A 22,790-nucleotide genomic window follows, 5' to 3' on the forward strand; every position below is an offset into this window, starting at 1 on the left:
TAGCTGTGTATACATTATTCTGTGTTACTATAGTAACACATTTGTATAGCGAGCTACACTATTCTAAATTAGAGTATTTAAAAGAGTTTGGTCTGTAGGCGTAAATCTTAAGTGTTGTATGTACAAATAATAGTTAATTAGCAAAATATTAGTAATAGTGTATATGTATAGACTCCTCTGACAATGTTGCCCCGGTGCGGTCGATCGGATCTTTTGTTGTTATACTTTTTTATTTTATTGGGTCCATACTTTTTTAGACATTTTGTTTACCTAATTCATTTTTAGATAACTGTTGATTGAAGTACATTTTGGACAATAAGTTTTTAATATTAAAATTTATTATTATTGGATAGAATATGGAGTTAAATTTTCGTTTTTAAAACTGTTTAGAAAATGAAAATGGTTTCTTGTTTCTTAGTATTTAGTTAACTCCATGTTTTATTTGCTTGATTGGCACTGTTATTTTTAGTTATTTGTTTTTCTCTTCAAAAATGTTATTTAAAATAAATGTTTCCTTACTCACCTCACTGATATAGTTTTTTTTATTATGAAAAAATAATAATTATAAGAATATTGGAACAGCAATGTTAAATGCTCTATCCTAATATTATCTAAATAATATTAGTATTAATCGCTTTGTATATTGTAGGTATAAGAGTGCTTTTTACTCTTAAGTTAAAAACTAAATTCCAAAATTAGCCCTTAATACAAAGTATGATATTGTAATAGATTTGAAATATATAACGGTCTCACATACTATTAAACATATAATTATCGGGCAGTTAAATGGAAACTTTAGTTTCACATATACCTTCACAATATGAGGACAGAAAAATTATATTTTGTTAGTAATATTTATCATCAAAGCTTTTATTTAGCAGCGACAGAGTATTAAAGGCAGGATAGGTTTCATGTATTTTTATCATTTACAATCACACGAATGCCTTAGGAAACGTTATAACGGGTAAGCTTAGATATATTTTCGATTTGTGACGAGTGACTTATTTTTATAAATATGATTTCTGATGAACTTTATTTACGGAGATAGCCTATGTCTTCCGCGTCTACATATTTTTCGCCACGTCATATACATTGTCTTGGTTTGGGACCAAGAGTTTCATTTCCAAAAGCAATACAGATCCGTGTGAAACATGAAGTGCCTATTTGATGTGTAGAATATAATTGTGTTGTGCCATAAATGTATAGCTATAGACCATGTTCACATGACGGTGTGGCACTTTGAATTTTTTATTATTTTTGAAACTAAACAAAAATTTAAAATATATACATCATATAATATTGTTAAATAAGATCTATGTAAATAAGTTTGTTACCAGGCTAGCTACGAAATATTTTGTTATGATATGAAAATTATTAAGTATTTAGGCTAATCGGTTTGAGGAGGTCGTGAATTGTTTTTGTCCTTGTATTTCGCATGTATAGTGAGAATAAAATTACTAAACTACGTGGAAGTTTTTATTTATATATTTTTACGGCGACTTTCAGGTAGAATAGGTAAATACTCCAATGGGTAGATATACCAATCAGTTTATTTTTATGTGAACATAAAATTTGTTTTTGTAAAACATTCCAGCGTATGCGTAATTTTTATTAAAAACTAAATTCATGCAGCGACATTTTTAAGTATATATGTAGGTTAAATAGTCAATTCTTTTCAAGTGACCAGTTATCCTTGCTAAGATTTGATTTGATTTTAGGCACTATATGAACACCCAATAGAAAAAACCTCTACAAAATATTACTTATTTTTAAGTTAAAATAAAATATAAGATTTTGTTTGGAACTCCGATCTTTGCTATTCTTTACATTAGGCAAAATGTGCAGGAGTGTCGTGTTAATAGTAGGTAAGGGCTTCATAAGGTAGAATGATGCTCGCACACATTTATTCCAACGACGACCCTGGCCGGCTCTGTTGGTACACGTCCGCACGCTCAAATGCGTATAAAGATCCATTAATTACGTGTGACATTCCAAGTAGATTTTACACGACACGTTAGTTAATTGCATCATCTCTAAATCAGAGGGGGGGGGGGATTAAACATTCGTCCCCGTAACATTAAAATTTATATTAATTGTACAAAACACTATTTAATTACAATGTAAGTTGAAAAACAATTTTAAAATCAGAAAGATTGAACAGTATAAAATTAGCATAAATCCTGAATCTTATTATATATTTTTCTGCTTCTGTTTTATTGCAGTGGATCGTGTACTTTAAGGATATACCTTATCCAATTAATAGAAGTTTTATGCATATTTTTTGGAAGAAGCAAAACAATACTAACCGAGGTTTTGGCATAGGCATTTGTGTATTTCATGCTTTTTGTGCATAAATTCTACGTTAAAAACCGTTTAATTTTATAATACTAAATGATGTGATGTAAAATAAATGGAACATAGCTTTAACATATTTTTATTTAAAAATATTAACTACTGTCTATACATGATTAACAGTCATAAAAATAAATTCACAACACAAAATTTAGAAACAAATTTCGCTTGTACTTTCGATATGTCTACTCACAGGATATTATGAAGAAAAATAAATCCAACACTAACTTAACTATAGGTATAAGTTTTGCAAGTAAATCTTAGCAAAGTTGGATGATGGAATCGATTTTTAGTCTTAATAGTAAACATTGAGAGCCATGTCTTTAACCTATTGATTACAACAAAGGGAACTTAAATCAAAAATCTGTACGTGTCGTAAATTATTTATTATAAAGTTCATCTCATATAAATAGCACATAACCCACTCGTTCGCACACTAAACCGGAACAGACACGCGCGTACTAAGAAATCTCACACTACAACATTTATAACTAAATAATTCGCTTATTATCCAGGGTCGATGAAATCTTGTTGCGGATACAGATTATACAGTATTAGAGAAGTCTATCGATTTAAACAGGCTGGTTTTATTTGGCGCGCTGTCAGCGCCGTTCCAATTGAAGTTCCATTTTCAAACCCGCATCCGCACAACCCCGCGCGAGTCGTCCCTACAATTAACTTAGAACAAGAGCGTGCTCATGCCGCCCATCTCCGCCTGTTCCTTGACGAAGATCTCGAAGTACTGGTAGATGATTGTGACGGCGAGCAGGATTCCGGTTCCGGAACCGATGGCGCCGAGGAAGTCGGCCAGCACTGAGAGAGCTCCGATGCAGAGACCACCGAAGGCGGCCGCGGTCGGGATGTATCTGTTGAGCTCGTGGATCATCGAGTTGTCGCGATGACCGCGCATCACCATTTGTTGTTCTTTAAGCTGCTTGGCGACCTGCATACAAAAATACCATTTCATTTCTGCACATTCTGTGATTTAAATTTAAATAGTTTTTTCAATATATTAAATGTTTATTTTTTATCAGGCGTAAAAAATCCACAAAAACGTTTTATCACATATGAATTTACAATATTCACATTCAGAATGTAAATAATAATTCATTTCGATTATAAAAGCATTAAATATGATTGATCATTGCAAATCCACATCAATCTTACTCAGAACTCCAACCCATTAAGAACCCCAAAAAAAAAAAAAAAACTAGAGAAGCATCTCCACTCACGTCCTTAGCCGAGGAGCCGCTCACGTCTATCCACGTCTTGGAGAAGAAGGCGCACGAGCCGAGCATGAAGAATATATAGAGCACCGCGTGCAGCGGGTCGTGCGCGATGTGCGCCAGCGACTCGGGCGGGCTGAAGTAGTAGCACAGGCCGCCCACCGGGTAGGCACGCGCCGGCCCGCCGCCGCCCACGTCCGCCCACACGCCCAACAGGTTCACCAGGAAGTTGCCGCTGAACTTCACGGCCAGCATCTGCCCAACGGTTGTCGTGTTAGTGTCATAGCGGTTCGTCTGATGGTACATGGTCACCACCGCCCATGATAGTAGTTGGTAGTGCGAATGTGTTGACCGTTTTAAGGGGTAAGGGATAGGGAAAGGATTGACAAGTGGAAAGAGAGATGGACTGGAAAGGGAATCTGTACTGTGGAAAATTCTATTGGAATAATACAGGTTTTTTTTAGTGATTTTTTCAAATTTTCCAACTTGCTTGGGTAGGGACGAATCCAACAAACTAAAAATCATTCATACTGTTTTTGAGTTATTAGTGACGTTACTAACACGATATTTTTTTTTATTCTTATATATAGAATATAATTAAACGTACGTAATTTTAATAAATATACTTAATAACACAATTCTTTATTAAAGCATCAAATAAAACAAATTACCTGTGAGATGACATAAAGATTAGAAACGAGAGCAGACTGCAAGATGATAGGTATGTTTGAAGTGTAGAACAGCTTGATTGGGTAGGAAGAGTATTGGCCACGGTAGCGGGCTGACTTGATTGGTAGATCCACTCTGAAGCCCTGTTAACACATAACAATTTTACAAAGTTGCTGTTTATTTTGTCACTAATCTCATTGAAAAAAAATTATCTTCAAATGATGAACTAAATACCAAAACACATATAATTGTAAATATTATAAATGCATTTATTTAAGTAAAAGCCAATGTTGTATACATTTTTTGCTTATGTGATTATTACAGTAGATAATTATCTCAAGATATTCAATTGTTTTTCAAGTTTTACTCAGAATATCAACTTTTTATATCTCCTTTGGTCTTTCCTACATCTTACTTTTCAATTTAAATCTCTTTATTTAATTTATTAACATAAAAAAAAAATACAAAAATATACATTTTCAAAAAGAAACCTGTCTAAAATAATAATGCAATATAAAGACAACAGTCACTCACCTGGAAGTATATGACTATAGCAAACACGAGCACGGTGGCAAGCAAGTTCATCAGGTTGGGCAGGTTCTGGCGGTAGAAAGCCTCACGCAGAGCCCTGACTTTGTCCGGCCGAGTCGCCAACAAGTGGAAGAGGGCGATGACGGCGCCTTCGAACTCCGTACCACGACCTGTGAGAAAAATAAAAGAAATTAAAACATTTCATATGCAACAAGCAATTCTTATTTATCTCTTTTACTTTCTGTTATTTAATTTTAATAGATGTACAAGTCAAAATTAATGTTTGTTTCAATATAATATTAGGAGACTTGAAGGTCTTTTATTATAGAATATATATTTATAATTACATTATATTGCAATTGTATAATATATATACCTAATAACTAGTTATACAATTATAATATTGCAAAAGGAATGCATGCCAATAAATAATTACACAATTCAAATTAACAATAAAATAAGTACAAACCAGTATTAACAGTAGCAGGTGAGAATGCCTTCCACACAATGGTTTCACAGATGTTTGTGGCAATGAACAGGGAAATTCCAGAGCCAAGACCATATCCTAAAATTCAAAATACATTTTGTTCAAAAAAATCATAATCACTTTTATTCAACAGAAAATCAAGAAATTTGGGCTGCAAATATACTTTTTTTATTCATAATAGTTGTTGGACTTCACTCTAGTACAAAAAATAAAAAAAATAAATAATGATCAATTTCAGACTGAAAATAGAGAAACAATGACATAAAATAATGTAAATTTATAATTCCAAATAAACAAGAAATATTAAAAATATTAAAAGCAAAATATATATGATTTCAAAAGTGGGCAGGATATTACGAACCTTTTTGCAATAGTTCGTCCAACAGCAACACAATAAGACCAGCTACAAACAGCTGGATGATGATGAGCAGGCAGACACCAGCTCCAATCTCACTTGGTTCGCCGTACATGCCAGTCATGACATACACAATTGCTTGACCAATTGTGATCACCATACCGAATACTATAGGGATGATGCATAATAAGTTATCAAATAAATAACATAATAAAACTCTTACAAGCACCATCACAATATCTTTAAAGAAGATTTTGTGACTGCCGCAAAAAAAAAAAAACTGCTTCACATAACCAATTGACACCCCCTTAGATAATACAAAGAGACCCAAAAGTGTTTCAATATTTGTATCTCACTTTTAGTATATCAGTTAAAGATAACACATTAAAGATATAAAAGCAATGAAAATATTAACAGATATTTATTTCATATTTTGTTAAAATTAAATTACTTTATTTGTTAACATAATAGACTGACTATCTTACATTTTTGAGCTCCAGTGAACAGTGCCCTATCTTTTGGTGTATCGCCAACCTCAATAATTTTAGCTCCTGCTAACAGTTGCATAATGAGGCCTGATGTCACAATTGGTGAGATTCCCAGTTCCATAAGCGTTCCTCTGTTGGAGGCTAGAATGACTCGAATCCAGTAGAAGGGATCTGCACTGTCCGAAGACATTATACCAAATAATGGTATCTGGAAATATGGATAAGTGTGAACAGTCTGAATTGCTTAAAATGAAATACATTCCCTTTCTTATTTTGAGGGAAAGGCATTATTAGCAATTGATGTATATTTAGAGCAATTTCTATATATTCAATACCAGTTTTCTTAAATCAAACTAGTGATTAATGAAAACAATAATGTAACAGAAATTATTGACAACACATATGTTTACATTTGCAACATATTTCGAAAGTATTAAATTATAATTTAAGTCTAAAATTTGTTAATATAGATTAAAAAAAATTAGGGCAATGTAGGTTAATTTTATGCTTACCTGGCAGCATACTAAGAAAATAAATAGTGTGATTGCAGTCCATAATACTTTTTCTCTAAATTGAATCTGTAAAACAAAATTATATTCATTCATGGGCCTTTTGTAGACGTAACGAATTTACAGTTACTCCAAATCTGATAAGTGAGGTTACTTTCACTTTCTTAATTGATTTATATTAGGTACTTAGTATAATTACATGCAAAAAGATTTACTTATAACATATTTAGCAATAAAAATGTGTTTTTAACTAAATTCAAAGGGTATATCTAAAATAACTGTAAATTTAATGATCGTCGTACCTTCCTCTCCGGTTTCGCTATTTCGGGTAATATACTGCAGAACGGCTTTATAACTTCAAGGAATTTTACTGTAAAGCAACAAAAACTTATTATAACACACAGTTTAACACATCAAACGGGATAAACTCCTGTATCACAGAATGCATATAATACGTGTCTTATATTTGGCAATGAATTATTATTAATTTATAGTAATACTCACTTCCCATTTTGATTTATTGTGTTTTAACTATCCTAACTAAAAAAATAACTGATCTAATCGATCAAAACCATTCAACTTTTGTTCAATAATAAGACTCCAACTGGACTTTTACAAAAATGAACCTGCGCAACGCCGCCAGCGAACCGTCCACAAATGACACGTCCACAACGTCATGTCACGTGACCTGTGATGTTGGCGTAAAACGTACAGAGTAACAATTATAGGTATAAAATGATAGATAAAAATATGTATATTATAATTTGTTCAAATTTATTTTTTTTAACTTTTATTCTCTAAATGCTCAAACTATTTTTCATACAAGTAAGTTATTTATATGTTCACAAATGATCAAAATAAAATTCATTATTTTATATTATAAATTATTACTAGTGTAATAGCACCACACAATAATAATATGATGATCGATTAAGCCAACAGTTTGTATAGCAATGCTGCTTACGACAAGTATTTTCATGGGGGTGGCTGTTTCGACCTTATTGAGCTTAATTATTTTAAGATTATACATGGATGATACATTAAAATCTTTTTGTAAATTACTAGCTGCGCCCCGCGGTTTCACCCGCGTAAGTCACTATCCCGTAGGAATATCGGAATAAAAAGTTGCCTATTCGTTATTCCAGTTGTCCCGCTGTCTACATACCAAATTTCATTTCAATGGGTTCGGTAGTTTTTGCGTGAAAGAGCAACCAAGACACACACACATCCTTACAAACTTTCGCATTTATAATATTAGTAGGAAATAGGATAGGATAGGATGATGTACCTACGACACAAATTTTGAAATATAATAATTATATTGATAATTAAAGTTATTGTGAAAATATGGAAAGCTATTTTACTGTCCATAATCTTCTCAATTATCATAGTATTTGGTTATTTATTTACCTATAAAGCGCGATATAACGCGACCTATAAGCACCTCATTTGTATAAAGGAAAATATCAAATGATGACAGCTGTCATACTCAACTCACCTGAGTCCTGACATTTGAGTACTTGACTGCTGTCATTTTAAGTGTTTATTGGTGTTTACCATGCTGCCATGTGAATTCAAGATATAAAATTGTAACTGTTTTTCACTACAATTTTATTTTGTAAATCAAAATGCAGCAAGCTCATCGTCCAGGAAATCTGAAGCAGAGTAATAAGGCTCACAAATCTAAACATAGATCCAAGCGTGGTATAGCTGCCGCAGTTAAAGGTTAGGTTCTTATATTTGTATAAAAAAAACTGTTTCTAAAGAAAATAGAATTTATGTCGTTATTATTTTACAGGTAAGGTGAACGTGAAAGAATTTGTGCGTCGCAATCGTCACGTTCTGAAGAAAGATGAACGTCGTCACCAAGCCCTGCAAATTCGCAAGAATAAGCGAGAGGAAGTGTTGACCAAAAAACGTGCGCTTGGTGGAAATCGCAATCCACCTTTCCTTGTCTGTATGGTGCCACTGAATAGTCAGCTTGATGTCCAGTCAGCTCTTGTCATCTTAAAAACATGTTCTGAAGGTGCTATTGTTACCCATGCTAATAACGGAATTGTTCACATTGGGTAAGTGTTTTAAAGTGTTACCGATAGAATCAGTTAAGGTGTTAATAATTATAATTAACTTGCTGTAATTAGAGGCATCACTAATGTGGTGGGTAAGAAGAAGCCTATGTGCGCAGCCAGACTATTATACTAATCATTATATTATACCAAATCATAAAAATACAATAATTTGTTTTGTTGTCAAAGTGTAACAAACATCTATATGTTCTCATTTATAATATTGGTAGGATTAATAATAGTAAGTATTAGGAATTGGAATTGGACATATACATGGAATATGTGTGGTCTTGTAAACTATAAATTAGGTAAATTGAATTACAGGCTTACTTATTCCCACAAAAAACACAATAAACACATACACATTAAAGAATTATGATTTTTTCAGTTTACCTAACTTCAAACAGCGGTTCTCTTTCATTTGCCCTGAAATTGAAAATGACTTTAGCCTCCTTGATGCATTAAAAATTGCAGACACAGTACTATTTGTGTGTTCAGCATTAGAGCCAATAGATGCATGGGGTGAAAAGGCTTTAGCTTTAGCAATGGCACAAGGAATGCCAACACCAGTAGTAGTTGCCATGGATATAGAAGGTGTTCACCCTAAGAAAAGGACAACTGAAAAGCAAAACGTACAAAAGCTCATATCAAAATGGCTGCCTGATGAAAAGATCATGCAATTAGACAAAAATTCTGATGGACTTAATGTGCTTCGTAGAATTGGTAATCAAAAGCGCAATATTATACATCACAGAGAAAAGAGACCATATATGTTAGCAGAGGAAGAAGATTACATAAAAGATGCAGAAGGAGAAACTGGTACATTAAAATTGACTGGTTATCTTAGAGGAATGCCTCTTAATGTAAATGGCTTAATACATATAACAGGTTTAGGGGACTTCCAAATGTCTAGAATTGATGGCTTAGATGATCCACACCCCCTAAGTGTGGTAAAGGAAAATGTTAAATCAGATGCAATGGATGCTGAAGTGACTAAAGTAACAATTTTACAAACAGCAGATCCAGCTAAACAAGAAAGCTTAGTTGCTGAAAATGTACCAGATCCAATGGACGCAGAACAGACATGGCCGACAGAGGAAGAAATTGAAGAAGCAAATAAAGATACAAAGAGGAAAGTGAAAAAAGTACCTAAGGGTTGGTCAGATTACCAAGCAGCTTGGATCGTTGAATCCGATGCTGAAGGCGATGATGGTTCTGATGACGAAAGTGCTGAAGAAGATGGTAATGAAGAGTTTATGTCCTGTGAAGAATCTGATTCTGAACAAGAAGACGGGGAAGATAACGATTTTGAATCAGTGGCAGAGTCGGAAGCTGGGCCCACAGATGAAAAATACGATGCTACTATCGACGCGGAGGAAGAGCATGAAATGTTAAAAAAACTAGCTGCAGCCAAGGAAGATAGGCAGTTCCCAGATGAAGTAGATACTCCACAAGAAATACCAGCAAGGGAAAGGTTTAATAGGTACAGAGGATTAGAATCATTCAGGACATCATCATGGGATCCTAAAGAGAATCTACCTGCTGATTTCGCGCGCATTTTCCAGTTTGAAAATTACGATCGTACAAGGAAGAGGGTTTTCAAAGAACTTGAGGAAAGTCTTGTAAATATGGTAAGAATAAAAAGATGATTTATGAATTATATGATTATGATAAATGTTGTGTACTCATTTGTTTGGTTGATCAATTAATGTTTTATTAATTTAATTATTTATTCTAGTATGGTTACTACATAACAATCCATGTGAAAAATGTTCGGCAAGATCTCTGGAAGGCTTTTCGTACGGCTAATCCCAATGCACCTCTTTCTGTGTTTGGTCTCCTACCCCATGAACACAAGATGTCTCTGATGAATGTTGTGTTGAAACGCACAGGAGCCAGCGAAGAACCAATACAGAGCAAGGAACGGCTTATATTCCAAGTGGGATATAGGAGGTTTATAGTCAATCCTATTTTTAGTCAACATACAAATGGGAGTAAACACAAGGTAAAATTTAAATTGATACTGTACTAAATTTTGTTGTAATTTTTAGTTTTATAGCATTTCAATGCTTTGTAAATTGAGAAATTTTAAAGAAAAGGAAAAATTTTATCACGAGGCGGGAGTCGAACCCGCGACATTTCGCCAAACCGTGGCTCGGTAATAGAATTTCTTTGACTCTTTCGGTTTTATGTCTAAAGACCTTCCCACGCCATCTATAGAGATGATTAATGAATGAGTTGATGATTGTGAAATTATAACAATTCTTTAATTAAGGTGTATACAAAATAAAAATTATTAGTTTCAGAACTTGCAGTAAAGTAAGAAACTTAGATCTTTATTTTTCTTATGTATGTATTTTTTTTATAATTTTGAATTTTATTTCAGTATGAAAGATTCTTCCAGCCGGCATCTACGTGCGTCGCATCATTTTATGCTCCAATTCAATTTAGTCCTTCTTCTGTTCTCTGCTTTAAGGTATGTATTATGTTCTAATTCTAAATAAAAATGCAATTACAAATAAAGTAATGAGAATAAAATAAAATAAAAAAAAAGAGAATATTAAATGTTCTTAAAATGATGGTGATTTCTTGAATATCGACGTAATACATCAATTTAATAAAACTTTCAGGAGAAAAAGAACACAAAGCTGCAGCTGGTAGCATCTGGAGTTCTGCTCTCTTGTAATCCCGACAGATTGAACATTAAGAGAATTATACTGTCTGGTCATCCATACAAGGTGAGATATCGTAACATATTATGACCATGACATATAAAGTTGTATTATAAGTTTGTGAATTGTTTAAAGCCATTGCTTTCGATTTTAATCCTATTATCGTGTTTTGGAAAAATCATAACAGTCTACACTGATATTATAAAGCGGAAGAGACTGTTTGTTTGTTTGTTTGTTTGGTTGAACGTGCTAATCTCTGGAAATACTGGTCAAATTTGAAAAATTCTTTTAATGTTAGATAGCCCATTTATTGAGGAAGGCTGTAAGCTATATATGTATCACGGGCGAAGCCACGGCTTGGACCACTATAATATAACGTAAGAAAGTCGAATATACTCGCAGACTTAGGATTTACAAAGCTTGATAAATATTTAATTGTCACGTTTTTATGTTAGTTGAAAATAATGACGTCATTTGGCGCTTACGCCATTTAAGTATGAGACGATATGATATTTTGAAAAAGCAAAATAATGGGTGCCATGACTTTCTTTATCTCTCTTCACTAAAATAAAAAAAAAATAAGTGGCTTCATTAATTGTTTTTTTATTACTGCTCGCAAGGCGTCTAATGACTAGACAATGTTATAAAAATAGTTGTTATTGATTGTTTATATTGTTTCAGGTCAACAAAAAGTCAGCCGTCATTCGTTTTATGTTCTTCAACAGAGATGATGTGCTATATTTCAAACCTTGTAAACTAAGGACTAAGTATGGGCGAACGGGACATATTAAGGAGCCATTGGGTATGTTATATAAGTACATACTTGTGTAAATAATTGTCACATAATATACATGTAACTATAAAAGCAGAAAATATAGCAAATTGTATTATATTGGTTACATACTTGTGTATAGACATAACAGTTTCGTAATAAAATACTCTTTAAGTTGAAGACTTATTAAGGATTGATTCTAGCTTTTAAGCAATAATAAAATCTAAAAGACCTTAATATGAGATCAATGTCATGCATTTACTATTACCCAATGTTTTACACACTCTTTTAAATTTAATTTCAATTATATTTTATTAACAATATTTTTACACACTCTTTTAAATTTAATTTCAATTATATTTTATTAACAATATTAATTATATTTCACGGTGTTGGCATTAATATTTTTTTTCAACAGGTACTCACGGCCATATGAAATGCGTGTTTGACGGGCAAATAAAATCTCAGGACACAATTTTGTTGAATTTATATAAACGAATGTTCCCCAAATGGAACTATGAAGATTGTATTGTTACGGATAGAGATTGGAAGAGTAGCGAAGCTATGACAGAATAAATGTATAAAATAAATACTTTTTTAATTTAAATAACAAACCTTATTAATTTCATCATAATACATAATAGAACAAAAAAGAAACACAATAACCACAGCTAATAAAGAGGAAGGATATAATTATTTGTTTGTTAAGTTTATAAAGTTTTATGCAACTAAGATTTGTTATTAGCACTGGAATTATGGATTTAAGCGATTTGCAGTTTAGTTGTATCCGAGCAAACTTTTGGTTAGGCCGGTTTTTGACGCTGATTGTGTAGTTATTATTCATCGAAGTAGGAAAGTTAGGAAGCAAATAATAAGAAAAGGCCAATTTTATCTTAGCCAAGAAGAATTTTTGAAAAGAATTAAACAACAAAAATATGCTTTCATGTTTATTGACATATGAAGCGCAAACGCCTACGCACAATTAGTACAGCGGTCTCTTCTAACCTAATATAATCTCTTAAAGGCAGTGCGGCTCCGATCCACTCAAATTTATAATAAATCGACAGATTTTTTAATACTCTAACAAATTTGAGACAATGCAGTATTTAATCTCAATTTGAGTGTTATTAGTAGAACATTTCTTTGAATTCACAAAATTCAGTGTCGACTTATAATAAAAATTATATGCTTATAATGAACACCACACAAAAATAAATTCAACATCTCGTTTACAGTGTTAACGGTAATTTTAACATTAAAATATTATGAATGCAAACGACATTGTACTATTTGGTGTAAACATAAATTGTCATTAAGAGAAGCATAATTACGTTTCAAGTGATTTTCAATGGTGTGTTGGGTGTTTTTGACATATATGCGATCTGTATGTTAGGGGTTGTATTTATAATAAAATATAACGTAATAATGAATAAATTGATTAGAGCACAAAGCGAGTTTTTTAAGCAAAAATGCTTCTCTTTATGCTACTTACATAAACATTTGAAAATATTGTAAATGAAGAATATTATAAGCATCAAAAATATGAATGTGATCTTTATGTATACATTGTACATTATATAGCGTTATTTAGTACACACTAGCTGTTGTTATTTGAAAGAAAAAATTACATTTACAAAGATAATTAAGAAATTAAACAATTAAAATGACATAGATTAGTATTATTCGATTGGCTTAAGATATACTAAAGAAAAAAGGCCAAAAATCAACCACTTTAAATATTAGATTTTTTCATAAAAATTTTATACGATTATATTAATGCAACTGCAGTTGAAATAAGAACTTTTCTCTTTAGTTAAACACATTAAGGGCTAATTTGTATATTTTGCTCTGAGATATAGTATTATATAGAATACAATCTATTTTCTGCAATATATATTCTTTATCAAAGGCAACTGTTCACAGATAATGTATGGGGTATGTCAGGTCTCTTTTCAACTGTATTCTAAATTTAAATTTCGCGCGTTCAAGCCAAACATTTTTTTTCTTTTTTAAGCTTTAGGTTTTTTATTGCGTCGTTTCTTCGCTTCCGCGTTGTCGGTGGGAGCTTGTTTTGGGTTGGCAGTGTTGGGAAATACGCCAGACTTGTTGTACAAATTGTTCAAAAATTCTTCGAGATTTGGATCGTGTCTGAAAATTACGAAAAAAAAAAAACAAACTATTTATTATAAATATTCACATTGTTTACACAATCATATTGTTACTGAATATATAACCAGTATTACCAGAACACTGCATACAAACAAATCCACAATCACTAAGGCTAAGATAATAAAAAAAATATATGTATATACCCAGTAGATGGCCTCTGGTTGACATCAGCTGCCGCCGCCTTGTTCCCGAGCACGATCCGATACTGTACTATGTGACAGTCCGCTCGCAGTTGCTTCAGGTTTTTCTTCTGTGAAGCGTAGAGAAACACAATTTATTATTATTGTTGATAACGATTACATTCGTGAAATTTTGTACAAAATTAGTTGTCAGACATATTGCAGTGAATGTTCAAACAAATTAAGCTCGTAGATACAACAATTATTTAATTTTTGTAGTCTCGTGTAATCCTTGGAATGGCGGAACGGATTTTAGGTCACACACAGGACATCCTATAGGTTTAATTTTTCCACTAGTGTAGGTACGTTCGTAGAAAATGAATCAGGTATAACATTAATATTAATAACAATATAATAATAAATATAAGTACAATACCTGACAAGTGGCCCACTCGGTTATTTGATACACGGCGCCGTCCATACATGCGTAATACATGACGAGCAAACCCCACATACTAGATTCGGCCCAGATGTCACCCTGAAAACATATATACGTACATATTATAAATGCGAATGTGTATTTGTCTGTTTGTCTCTCTTTCACATTGGAACGGAAGGACGTTATGATATGATGTTTTCATTTGGAGATAGTTAATCTAGAGATTTACATAGGCTACTTTTGATGATGTTTCGGTACTGGTATAGTACTTTTTTATCTGTGGTAAGAGGTTCTTCTGAAGTAAAAATTACCATGACTCAAAGTTTTGAACTCTATTGTTTTTTAGATTGTGTTAGGTTTATTTCTGATTTTAAGTTTAAGTTTTGTTTAGAATCTTCTTATAATTTTTAGTTTTATAGCATTGAAATGCTTTATAAATGAGAAATTTTGAAAGAATAGAAAAAATTCGATCACGAGGCAGGATCGATAGATATAGAATCTTCTTGTATGTCATTGGTGACATAGGAGCTGGTGAGTCGCCTGATGGTAAGTGTTATCGAACTTTAAATGAAAAAGGAAGGCGAAAATTGAAGGGGAGCCTGGGAAGGAGTTCGGAAAAGAACATGGGCCTCCAGCTCCCCACCGTACGAAACACAGTACCAATCTCAGGCTACTATTTCACGCTGATCTTCCGCGGGGGTACGGTACCTTTCCCGGCAAGACCTGGCCCAATTCGTGCCGAAGCGTGCTCAATTCGTGCCGAGGCGTGCTCAACTCGTGACAAAGCATGCTCGACTCACGTCCACAGACAATGTAAACAGTATAAGAGTAACCTCTTTAGCGGAGTGTCGTATCTTGCACTGCGCGCAGTACCGCGCCGCGTAGCACGGCCGGTCCGTCGCCACGCGCTTGTGCCGCCGCCCGCAATTTGTGCATCTGAAACATTAATCAAGTATTTAATTAGAACATAATTTTTTAATTCATTTTTTATTTATTTGTTTATTGGTAATCTAATAGCTATACATGTTAACTACACTAGCTGTGACCCGCGGTTGAAACCGCGTAAGCGTGCTGCGTAACCGTATCCCGTAGGAATATCGGTATAAAAAGTGCCTGTTTTATTTCAGTTGTCCAGCTATCTACGAAGCAAAATAGTATTATTATTCACCAATAGATGTCAGGAATAGAATATGCTACATTTAGCAAGAATATGTTACATTTAACAATTAGACAATAAAGGATTTTAACTATACATTTATAAATAGAAGAATTAACAATTACTTCACATTCATGCATGCTTGTGTATGTCTGTAGATAGATAACTTGTACTTATGGTATACTCATGCCGAATTATCACTATCCCTTACTGTTATACGAACTTGTCTATATCTATTCTGTCTATACTAAGGGTCCATAAATTAAGGAGTATCACTGAAGTGAGTTTGTGTGACAAGGAGCACGTGGAGGAGAGGTCAAAGCTTTGTGACGTCACATGTAAAGAAAAAAATCGTTTGATAATTTTTCAAATACCTGCATAGAATTGAAAATATGTGACGTCACATTTAAATGTGTCAATCTGTGATAAGAGAGGGGGGGGGGGAAGAGGGGTTAAAAGCAACCAAAATTCGTGTGACGTGATTTATGGTTGGCCCCTGGGTACATATTGTTGTGGTATGGCGTATGTTACCTGATAGTATTGGCGGCAAACTCCATCTTGTCGTGCAGCTGCGCGATGAGGTCGCTGAACTCGCTCCACGCCGCCTCCACGTGGCGCGACTCCTGCGCCTTCCTCTCGTATTCATCGCGACGCTCCTGTCCGTTTAGAGATTCACTCATTATTATTATTTAACTTTCTTTAATTTTTCTTACTTTATCAGACACGTTTGTCCCACTGCTGAGCAACCCGAGGCTTCCAGAGACAGAAATGATAAATATTTAATGTCATATATATCATTCTTCCTAATAATTCTATAATGGATTAGAGGATGATTATTTCATCTTAGGGATTTGGGATTTAGTCAGTCATAAACATATTTAAAAAGAAAAAAAATATATTCGTTTTAGGCTGTTGGTTTATTAAATTGATATCTGTTATAGGATTTTGACCCCTACCGGCTCTCCAATAAGGTCGAAAGCGTGCTGCAGTATCTTGAAGGCCTCTTCGGCTCCGGGTTGCTGGTTTTTATCAGGATGAACGAGGAAAGCTTGCCGGCGGTAGTAGCGTTTGATTTCTTCATCCGTACACGATTCACTCACACCTAAAATGCTGAAATGTATCATATAGTATAATGGCTTTGAATATTATTTTTCCTTTTAATAAATATCTACAGAGAAAATGTTATGTGTATATGTATATACACATACCATTAACCATACAATATACCATATATTTAATGTATCAACATACCATATTTGTATGCTGCGACATGGAATATAATATCATAAATTTCTTTTTTCTTGCTGCGAAAAGCATATAGAAAAAATAGTAACAATTAATTCAATTTGCATTCTTCAATAGATGTTTTGAATCACTGTATTCTATTTCCTACTTTTTAGTTCGAATTTTTTAAATCGGTGAAGTAGTTTCTTAGCTTAATCACTTTAAACAAAAACCCAATCAAATCTATGTATAACATAAGTGTGTAACTAACATAGTAAATTGAATGATAAAACTTACTGTTGTACTGGTGAAAATTGTGAAAGACCCATTTTTTACCTTTTTTTTCATATACCAAGAGAGTTATACCAAGTTTTAATATTACATTTTAATTAACAATTTTGTACAATTTTACCGCTTCAAAAAAGCTGTATAGGAATGTACCATTGAATGTCTAAATTGACTAGACTGTTATTGGACTATCTAAAACCGCTTTAACATGTCTGAAAGATTCATGGTACTAGTGTATTTAATTATAAATAGGTATAGACAGAATAACAAACCTATATGGGTCCTTTCCTTGGCATGCCAGTAATCTCTTCATAGCTTCTTCTCCAGTGGCAGGCAGTGGTATGTTTGTGTTAAGCTTGCTTGATTCATTGTCACTATCCCAATCTTTATCTGGAAATTGAAGAAGTTATATTTTCCTATTTTTATTGATGGTCCAACAAATGGATAATATCATGAGACAGATTTTATACTGGATGGAGACGATAAATGAAAACATCGCCACTACCACGTAACTACTAGTTCATAATTAATAGTATTTTAAAAATATAAAAAATTACATGTTCAAAATAAAAATATGTACATAATTTTCATAGATATTAAGAGTACACGAATGGAAAAAAACCGTTCAAGATTTATAATAAGGCATTCATTAATCTATGAGAGAATGATGCAATATGTGTATTGCACATATTGCATCATGTTGTACAGTTCATTTTTGGTTAAAGCTTGAGTACTTAATTACCTATATCTAAAATCATGGAACCGAAATATAATTTTTCTGATAAACTATTCAACACATTTATTTGATTTTTGGTATGTTAATTCGGAACATTATCAATATGTATATTACAAGACCCACATTGGGGTTTCGGCACCACAGGAGGGGCATTGTCATGTGTAAGTATGTCCTCTCCATTGATTTGAAGTGATGAATAACATAAATATTTTATGAGCTTTTTGTAATTATACAGGTAACACAATAAAGTGGAATTTATGAGAAAAAATACGAAACACAGAACCCTTGTCATAAAATATAATGTATATGTGATGAAAATATGAAAAAAAAACAAATGCATTAAAAATAAAATTTATAAACATCATATGAAATACTTTTAAACACAATGCGATAATTTAATACCATTGCTATAATTACAGTGCTATAAATAGACAAGGAAAACAAAACTTTAGCAATTTTAAAAAAACTATTATAAGTGTTACTGTGAAGAACAGCGTAGATTAGATACAGGGGATTTTATTGTATTTAATACCTTTTAAGCTTAAAAATGTATGTCAAATCATAAATATTATCATTGCTTATAATAAAAATTGTTTCCAGATTATAATGTCGTTTTAAAATTGAGTAGGTATTTAAGATAAAAAATATTGATATGACACTCCCGTCAGGGGTTTACCATGACATCTTAAAGCAATACTAATTAGCAGTGGGAAATGGACAACTATATAATTTGTCTAGCACTTTCCCGTACTGGAAATAGTACTGTTTTAAGACGTCACGGTAGCTTTCCAGGGCGAGAGCAATTTTTAAGTACCTCGAATAACAATGACATTTGATTTCTTATAAAATAAAATAAAATGTTTTATTGATTAAAATATTAGTGATCCCACCTTTTCTAAACCATTTCAGTCGTCGCCAGAACGCGAAACGTGTGTGTCCGAATTTCCTGTCAATATACGTCAAATATTTGTTGTCGCGAAGTTTGGAGAGCCATTCCTTGCTACTGCGCCATACTGTTTGGCAACTCACGTATGACTGCGTAAATACAGAGGTGCATCTGTAATATACGAACAAAACATACTAACATAAATAAGCCATAATAAACTTCATAGAAACTAAATGGTACAAAATATGTGACTGAAACTCAGTACATAACTAGAATGGAATTCATAGATACAGGTACAGTAAAAAATCTTCAAAAGGGTTGCTTGAAAAAAAATTAAAACCAACAAACTTATGCCTTTGTCTTTCTCAAATTCACTTTGATCAACACAGCTAGTCTTTCTCAAATCCACTTTGATCGACACAGCTATCTAGAGGCATCAGTTTGTTATAATTATTCAGAGTCAGTTTATCTAGTAAATCTGATTTATAGGACAAACTATTAGAAATTCTGAATTATAATTTATTAACAATATAAAGCTGAAGAGTTTGTTTGCTTGTATGTGCTAATCTAGGAACTACACATCCAATTGTCTTTTTTCAGTACTAGAGTCTCCATTTATGGAAGAAGTATGGCTATATAATCATTAATGACGTGATTAAAATGGTGGGGTAAAGCTAGTAATAAATAATAATAAAATAAAATTGTTTTAATGTGTAGAGTCCACATTGAAAAAGTGAGATAAGATAATAGTAAACAAGGTTAACAGTTATTAGCATTAAATTGTTTTTTTCATTAACTAATTATGTATGGATTGAAATTGAAAGCATAACTAACAGCTTTTATTGTCTGTTAGTGATAAGCTATTTAAGAAAAATAATGAAGATGATTTAACAAGCCACATTACTAGAGATTTTTAAATCATATACAAAAAAGCAGTATTAATTTAGATTAGAGGTCAAAAATAAAGGATTAAATGCAACCATCATGAAACTACTTCTTTAAAATAAAAAAAGAAAAAAGAAGATGGATAATGTCACCAAAAACTTAGGCTATAAGAATGTAATGTATTGTATACCAGCATGCAGTTTAAATCTATGTGTTAAGTTTGTGATATGATAACTTTATAAATTTTAATATCCCAACTCACAAGTCAAAAGAAAGATGAAGGCTCATGTGGCAAACATCAGATAGCAAGTACAAAAACCACACAAGTGCTTTCCAAGTTGCCCCTCCCCAGTGCTCCAAATAGTTTTGAGCGAGGCCTATATAACCAGGCTTGTTCCTACGCACTTTTGTTTGTGTGGTTTTCTTTTTATCCTGCACTGGTTTTGCTTTATGGTAGCTTCGAATTTCCTTCTTCTTCTTGGCCTTGAGGTCGTTCTGCCCGTCTTGAAGCACAAATTGGGACTTCTCATCATCATCTTTGTACTCTTCTTCAACATTTTTATCGCAAGCCTTGGTCCTCTCAACCTTTTTCTCTTTCTTTTGTTTCTCAGGTTGGTTTTTTATGAACACAAATTGACTCTCATTCTCTTGATTTGGAGTTAGCTCATCTTCATTGGTGACATCGTCCAGTGATGACCACTTGCGAGACATATTGTTGCGTTTATTTTTAGATTTTTTATTTGTTGGTTTTTGGCACTTCTCATTATCATCGGTATTAATATCCCCTGAGTCGCTTCCAGAAGATATATTGTTGTTTTGAATCTTTTCATTTCTGTTTTTGTTATCATTGTTCTGTAGTTTCACATTATTCAAGGGTTTATCAGTTTTAGAATGTTGTTTGTTGTTTGGTTTCTTTTCTAAATTATTCTGTGGTTTCATTTTATTTGTAGTTTCCCCTTGAGTTGACTTAGTATTCTTAGAGAGAACATCTGAGTAGCTTGGACGCATTGGTTTTACCTCAGCTACTATGCGTTTCTTTATGTTTGTTTCAGCTAAGGGACTATTCTCATTTCTCTTTGGAGAATGGTCTGGTTTAATTGGGGTATTGATGTCATTGATATGGGTGTGAGGCAAAATATTCAAGGATGGAGCATCAGGATGATTCAAAGGGTAATTTTGCCCAAATGGTGAATAAGTGCCACTTGAGTTAGGCTCCCAATTGCCTAAAACTTCCTTTAAGAAGTTAGAAGTAGGTTGATTTGATGCTTGAGTCATTCCTTCTTGATTGTAAACAGCATTTTGTATTGTGGCTGTTGATGTTTGCAAGTTGTTATGACCCATAGTAAAGTCTTGGTTCAGAGTAAACATGTGAGGGGGTTGAGCAGTTTGCAATGGTACGTCACAAAGACCCTGGTTACTACTAAACAATTCATACTGACCAGACATAGGGAATATCAATTGCTGATTGTTTTCATCATAAAACACTCGTACTAGTTGACCATTGCCTAAATTAAGCATTGCATTACCGTAATTTTGCCGTTGCATACGGTTGACATTCGGCATCGAGTTATATGGTACATTTTCCTCCTTATTGGGAGCGCAGTCTGCCGTTTGCATATTGTATTGGTTCTTGTAAACATCAGTTGCGAAATTGGGGTTTGTATACAAACTGTCGTTTATTATGTTTGTATTAGGTGCAATTGGACCTTTATTATCATTCAGGCCACATTTTTCACCGGTTTCACATTGATAGTTCCATGCAGTATCCGTAAATCTCGGATCATCCTTCGGCGACCTTGCCATTATTATAATATTCTCACTACGTAGAACGTGTATTTGAAATCTTTAGCACAAAATATTTTAAAATAACTCAGGGATTTAACATCATGTCAGTTACTGTATTTCGACTTAAAATAAGTTTGGAACGCGTGAATGTGTTATTTTATTACTTGACGCTTTATTTCACATTGTTCGCTACACATTATGACATTGACATTTATTTTGACAGCAGATAATATTTCGGGTTACCATCTTTCTTCCTCGATGAATAAATTTAAAAGCAACTTTAAAAAGAAATGAAAAAAATCACGCATGCTACGAATCAATACTTTATTATTTAAAAATATTTTTAAGTGTCGACATTACACAACGCATTTAATAAAATTAAAAAATTTGTGAAAGATGCAGTTATAACCTATAACGTAAGCTGTACTGAATTTGTCGAAAAATTATTATAAATTGATAATTTTCATACTTGCTCCGTAATAAAGTAAAGGCACGTGTTAAATACATAATAAAATCTATTTTCTTTGTATATGCATAATTTATTTAAACAGGCGAAAAATGTTATTAATTTTATTATGAACAAACTTATAACAGCTTTTCCTACAGGTGAAGCTAATAATCTATACACGTTGTATTTAACCGACTGCTTTAGAGCTCAATTTTGACCCATTATAAACGACCAGATTTCATTCGAAATTTGTACAAATAACAAGGATCGGCGACAATACTTTTATGAGTTTATTCTATTATCCTGATTAGGACGACCAAGATTAAATACAATTAAAATAGCAAATTTAAAAAGGTATAGGTCAACGTTTTATAGTTTTTTTGTTAGTACGTACATTGTTTTTAATGTAAACATAAGTTCAATCAATTTTTTTGTTAATGGCAATTTTGTTTTGTACAATTCTGCCAGTATCACGTTGGGAAGATTATACACGATTTAGAAAATTTTTCTATATTAATTGATGTCAAT

At 32.8% G+C, this 22,790-nt stretch overlaps 3 protein-coding genes across 3 annotated transcripts; 1 reads left to right on the forward strand and 2 right to left on the reverse strand.

Moving 5' to 3' along the window:
• Positions 1-2,721: 2,721 nt before the first annotated feature.
• On the reverse strand, positions 2,722-7,287 carry LOC119831009 (protein transport protein Sec61 subunit alpha). Its single transcript, XM_038354202.1, has 10 exons — positions 7,122-7,287; positions 6,920-6,987; positions 6,621-6,686; positions 6,106-6,316; positions 5,627-5,788; positions 5,248-5,343; positions 4,782-4,948; positions 4,250-4,390; positions 3,585-3,833; positions 2,722-3,295 (listed from the first exon to the last, which is right to left on the reverse strand). The coding sequence occupies exons 1-10, from the start codon at positions 7,126-7,128 to the stop codon at positions 3,032-3,034; spliced, it is 1,431 nt and encodes a 476-aa protein (XP_038210130.1). The 5' UTR covers positions 7,129-7,287; the 3' UTR covers positions 2,722-3,031.
• Positions 7,288-8,133: 846 nt separating this feature from the next.
• On the forward strand, positions 8,134-12,717 carry LOC119831565 (pre-rRNA-processing protein TSR1 homolog). Its single transcript, XM_038354972.1, has 8 exons — positions 8,134-8,342; positions 8,416-8,686; positions 9,072-10,314; positions 10,422-10,688; positions 11,070-11,159; positions 11,314-11,421; positions 12,037-12,157; positions 12,546-12,717. Exons 1-8 carry the CDS (start codon positions 8,246-8,248, stop codon positions 12,701-12,703), a joined length of 2,355 nt encoding a protein of 784 aa, XP_038210900.1. The 5' UTR covers positions 8,134-8,245; the 3' UTR covers positions 12,704-12,717.
• Positions 12,718-13,061: 344 nt separating this feature from the next.
• On the reverse strand, positions 13,062-22,038 carry LOC119831563 (dnaJ homolog dnj-5). Its single transcript, XM_038354971.1, has 9 exons — positions 20,292-22,038; positions 19,149-19,315; positions 17,795-17,912; positions 16,967-17,120; positions 16,542-16,666; positions 15,688-15,790; positions 14,852-14,953; positions 14,440-14,546; positions 13,062-14,275 (listed from the first exon to the last, which is right to left on the reverse strand). Exons 1-9 carry the CDS (start codon positions 21,830-21,832, stop codon positions 14,137-14,139), a joined length of 2,556 nt encoding a protein of 851 aa, XP_038210899.1. The 5' UTR covers positions 21,833-22,038; the 3' UTR covers positions 13,062-14,136.
• Positions 22,039-22,790: the final 752 nt, after the last annotated feature.

The sequence above is a fragment of the Zerene cesonia genome, chromosome 13 (genome assembly GCF_012273895.1).
Source record: "Zerene cesonia ecotype Mississippi chromosome 13, Zerene_cesonia_1.1, whole genome shotgun sequence".
Lineage (NCBI taxonomy): Eukaryota > Metazoa > Arthropoda > Insecta > Lepidoptera > Pieridae > Zerene > Zerene cesonia.

What these genes read in the sequence shown, in the direction of transcription:
- LOC119831009 (XM_038354202.1), bottom strand. An exon ending in TAGCGAAACCGGAGAGGAAG is followed by an intron (nt 6,687 to 6,919) that starts GTACGACGATCA and finishes TTTGTTTTACAG; the next exon opens with ATTCAATTTAGAGAAAAAGT. An exon ending in ATCTTTATGTCATCTCACAG is followed by an intron (nt 3,834 to 4,249) that starts GTAATTTGTTTT and finishes ACCGTTGGGCAG; the next exon opens with ATGCTGGCCGTGAAGTTCAG.
- LOC119831565 (XM_038354972.1), top strand. Translation starts at nt 8,246, where the DNA reads ATGCAGCAAGCTCATCGTCCAGGAAATCTGAAGCAGAGTAATAAGGCT. An exon ending in AGGAAAGTCTTGTAAATATG is followed by an intron (nt 10,315 to 10,421) that starts GTAAGAATAAAA and finishes TATTTATTCTAG; the next exon opens with TATGGTTACTACATAACAAT. An exon ending in CAAATGGGAGTAAACACAAG is followed by an intron (nt 10,689 to 11,069) that starts GTAAAATTTAAA and finishes ATTTTATTTCAG; the next exon opens with TATGAAAGATTCTTCCAGCC.
- LOC119831563 (XM_038354971.1), bottom strand. Translation starts at nt 21,832, where the DNA reads ATGGCAAGGTCGCCGAAGGATGATCCGAGATTTACGGATACTGCATGG. An exon ending in TCGACCTTATTGGAGAGCCG is followed by an intron (nt 16,667 to 16,966) that starts GTAGGGGTCAAA and finishes CTAAACGGACAG; the next exon opens with GAGCGTCGCGATGAATACGA. An exon ending in AACCAGAGGCCATCTACTGG is followed by an intron (nt 14,276 to 14,439) that starts GTATATACATAT and finishes CGTAATTTTCAG; the next exon opens with ACACGATCCAAATCTCGAAG.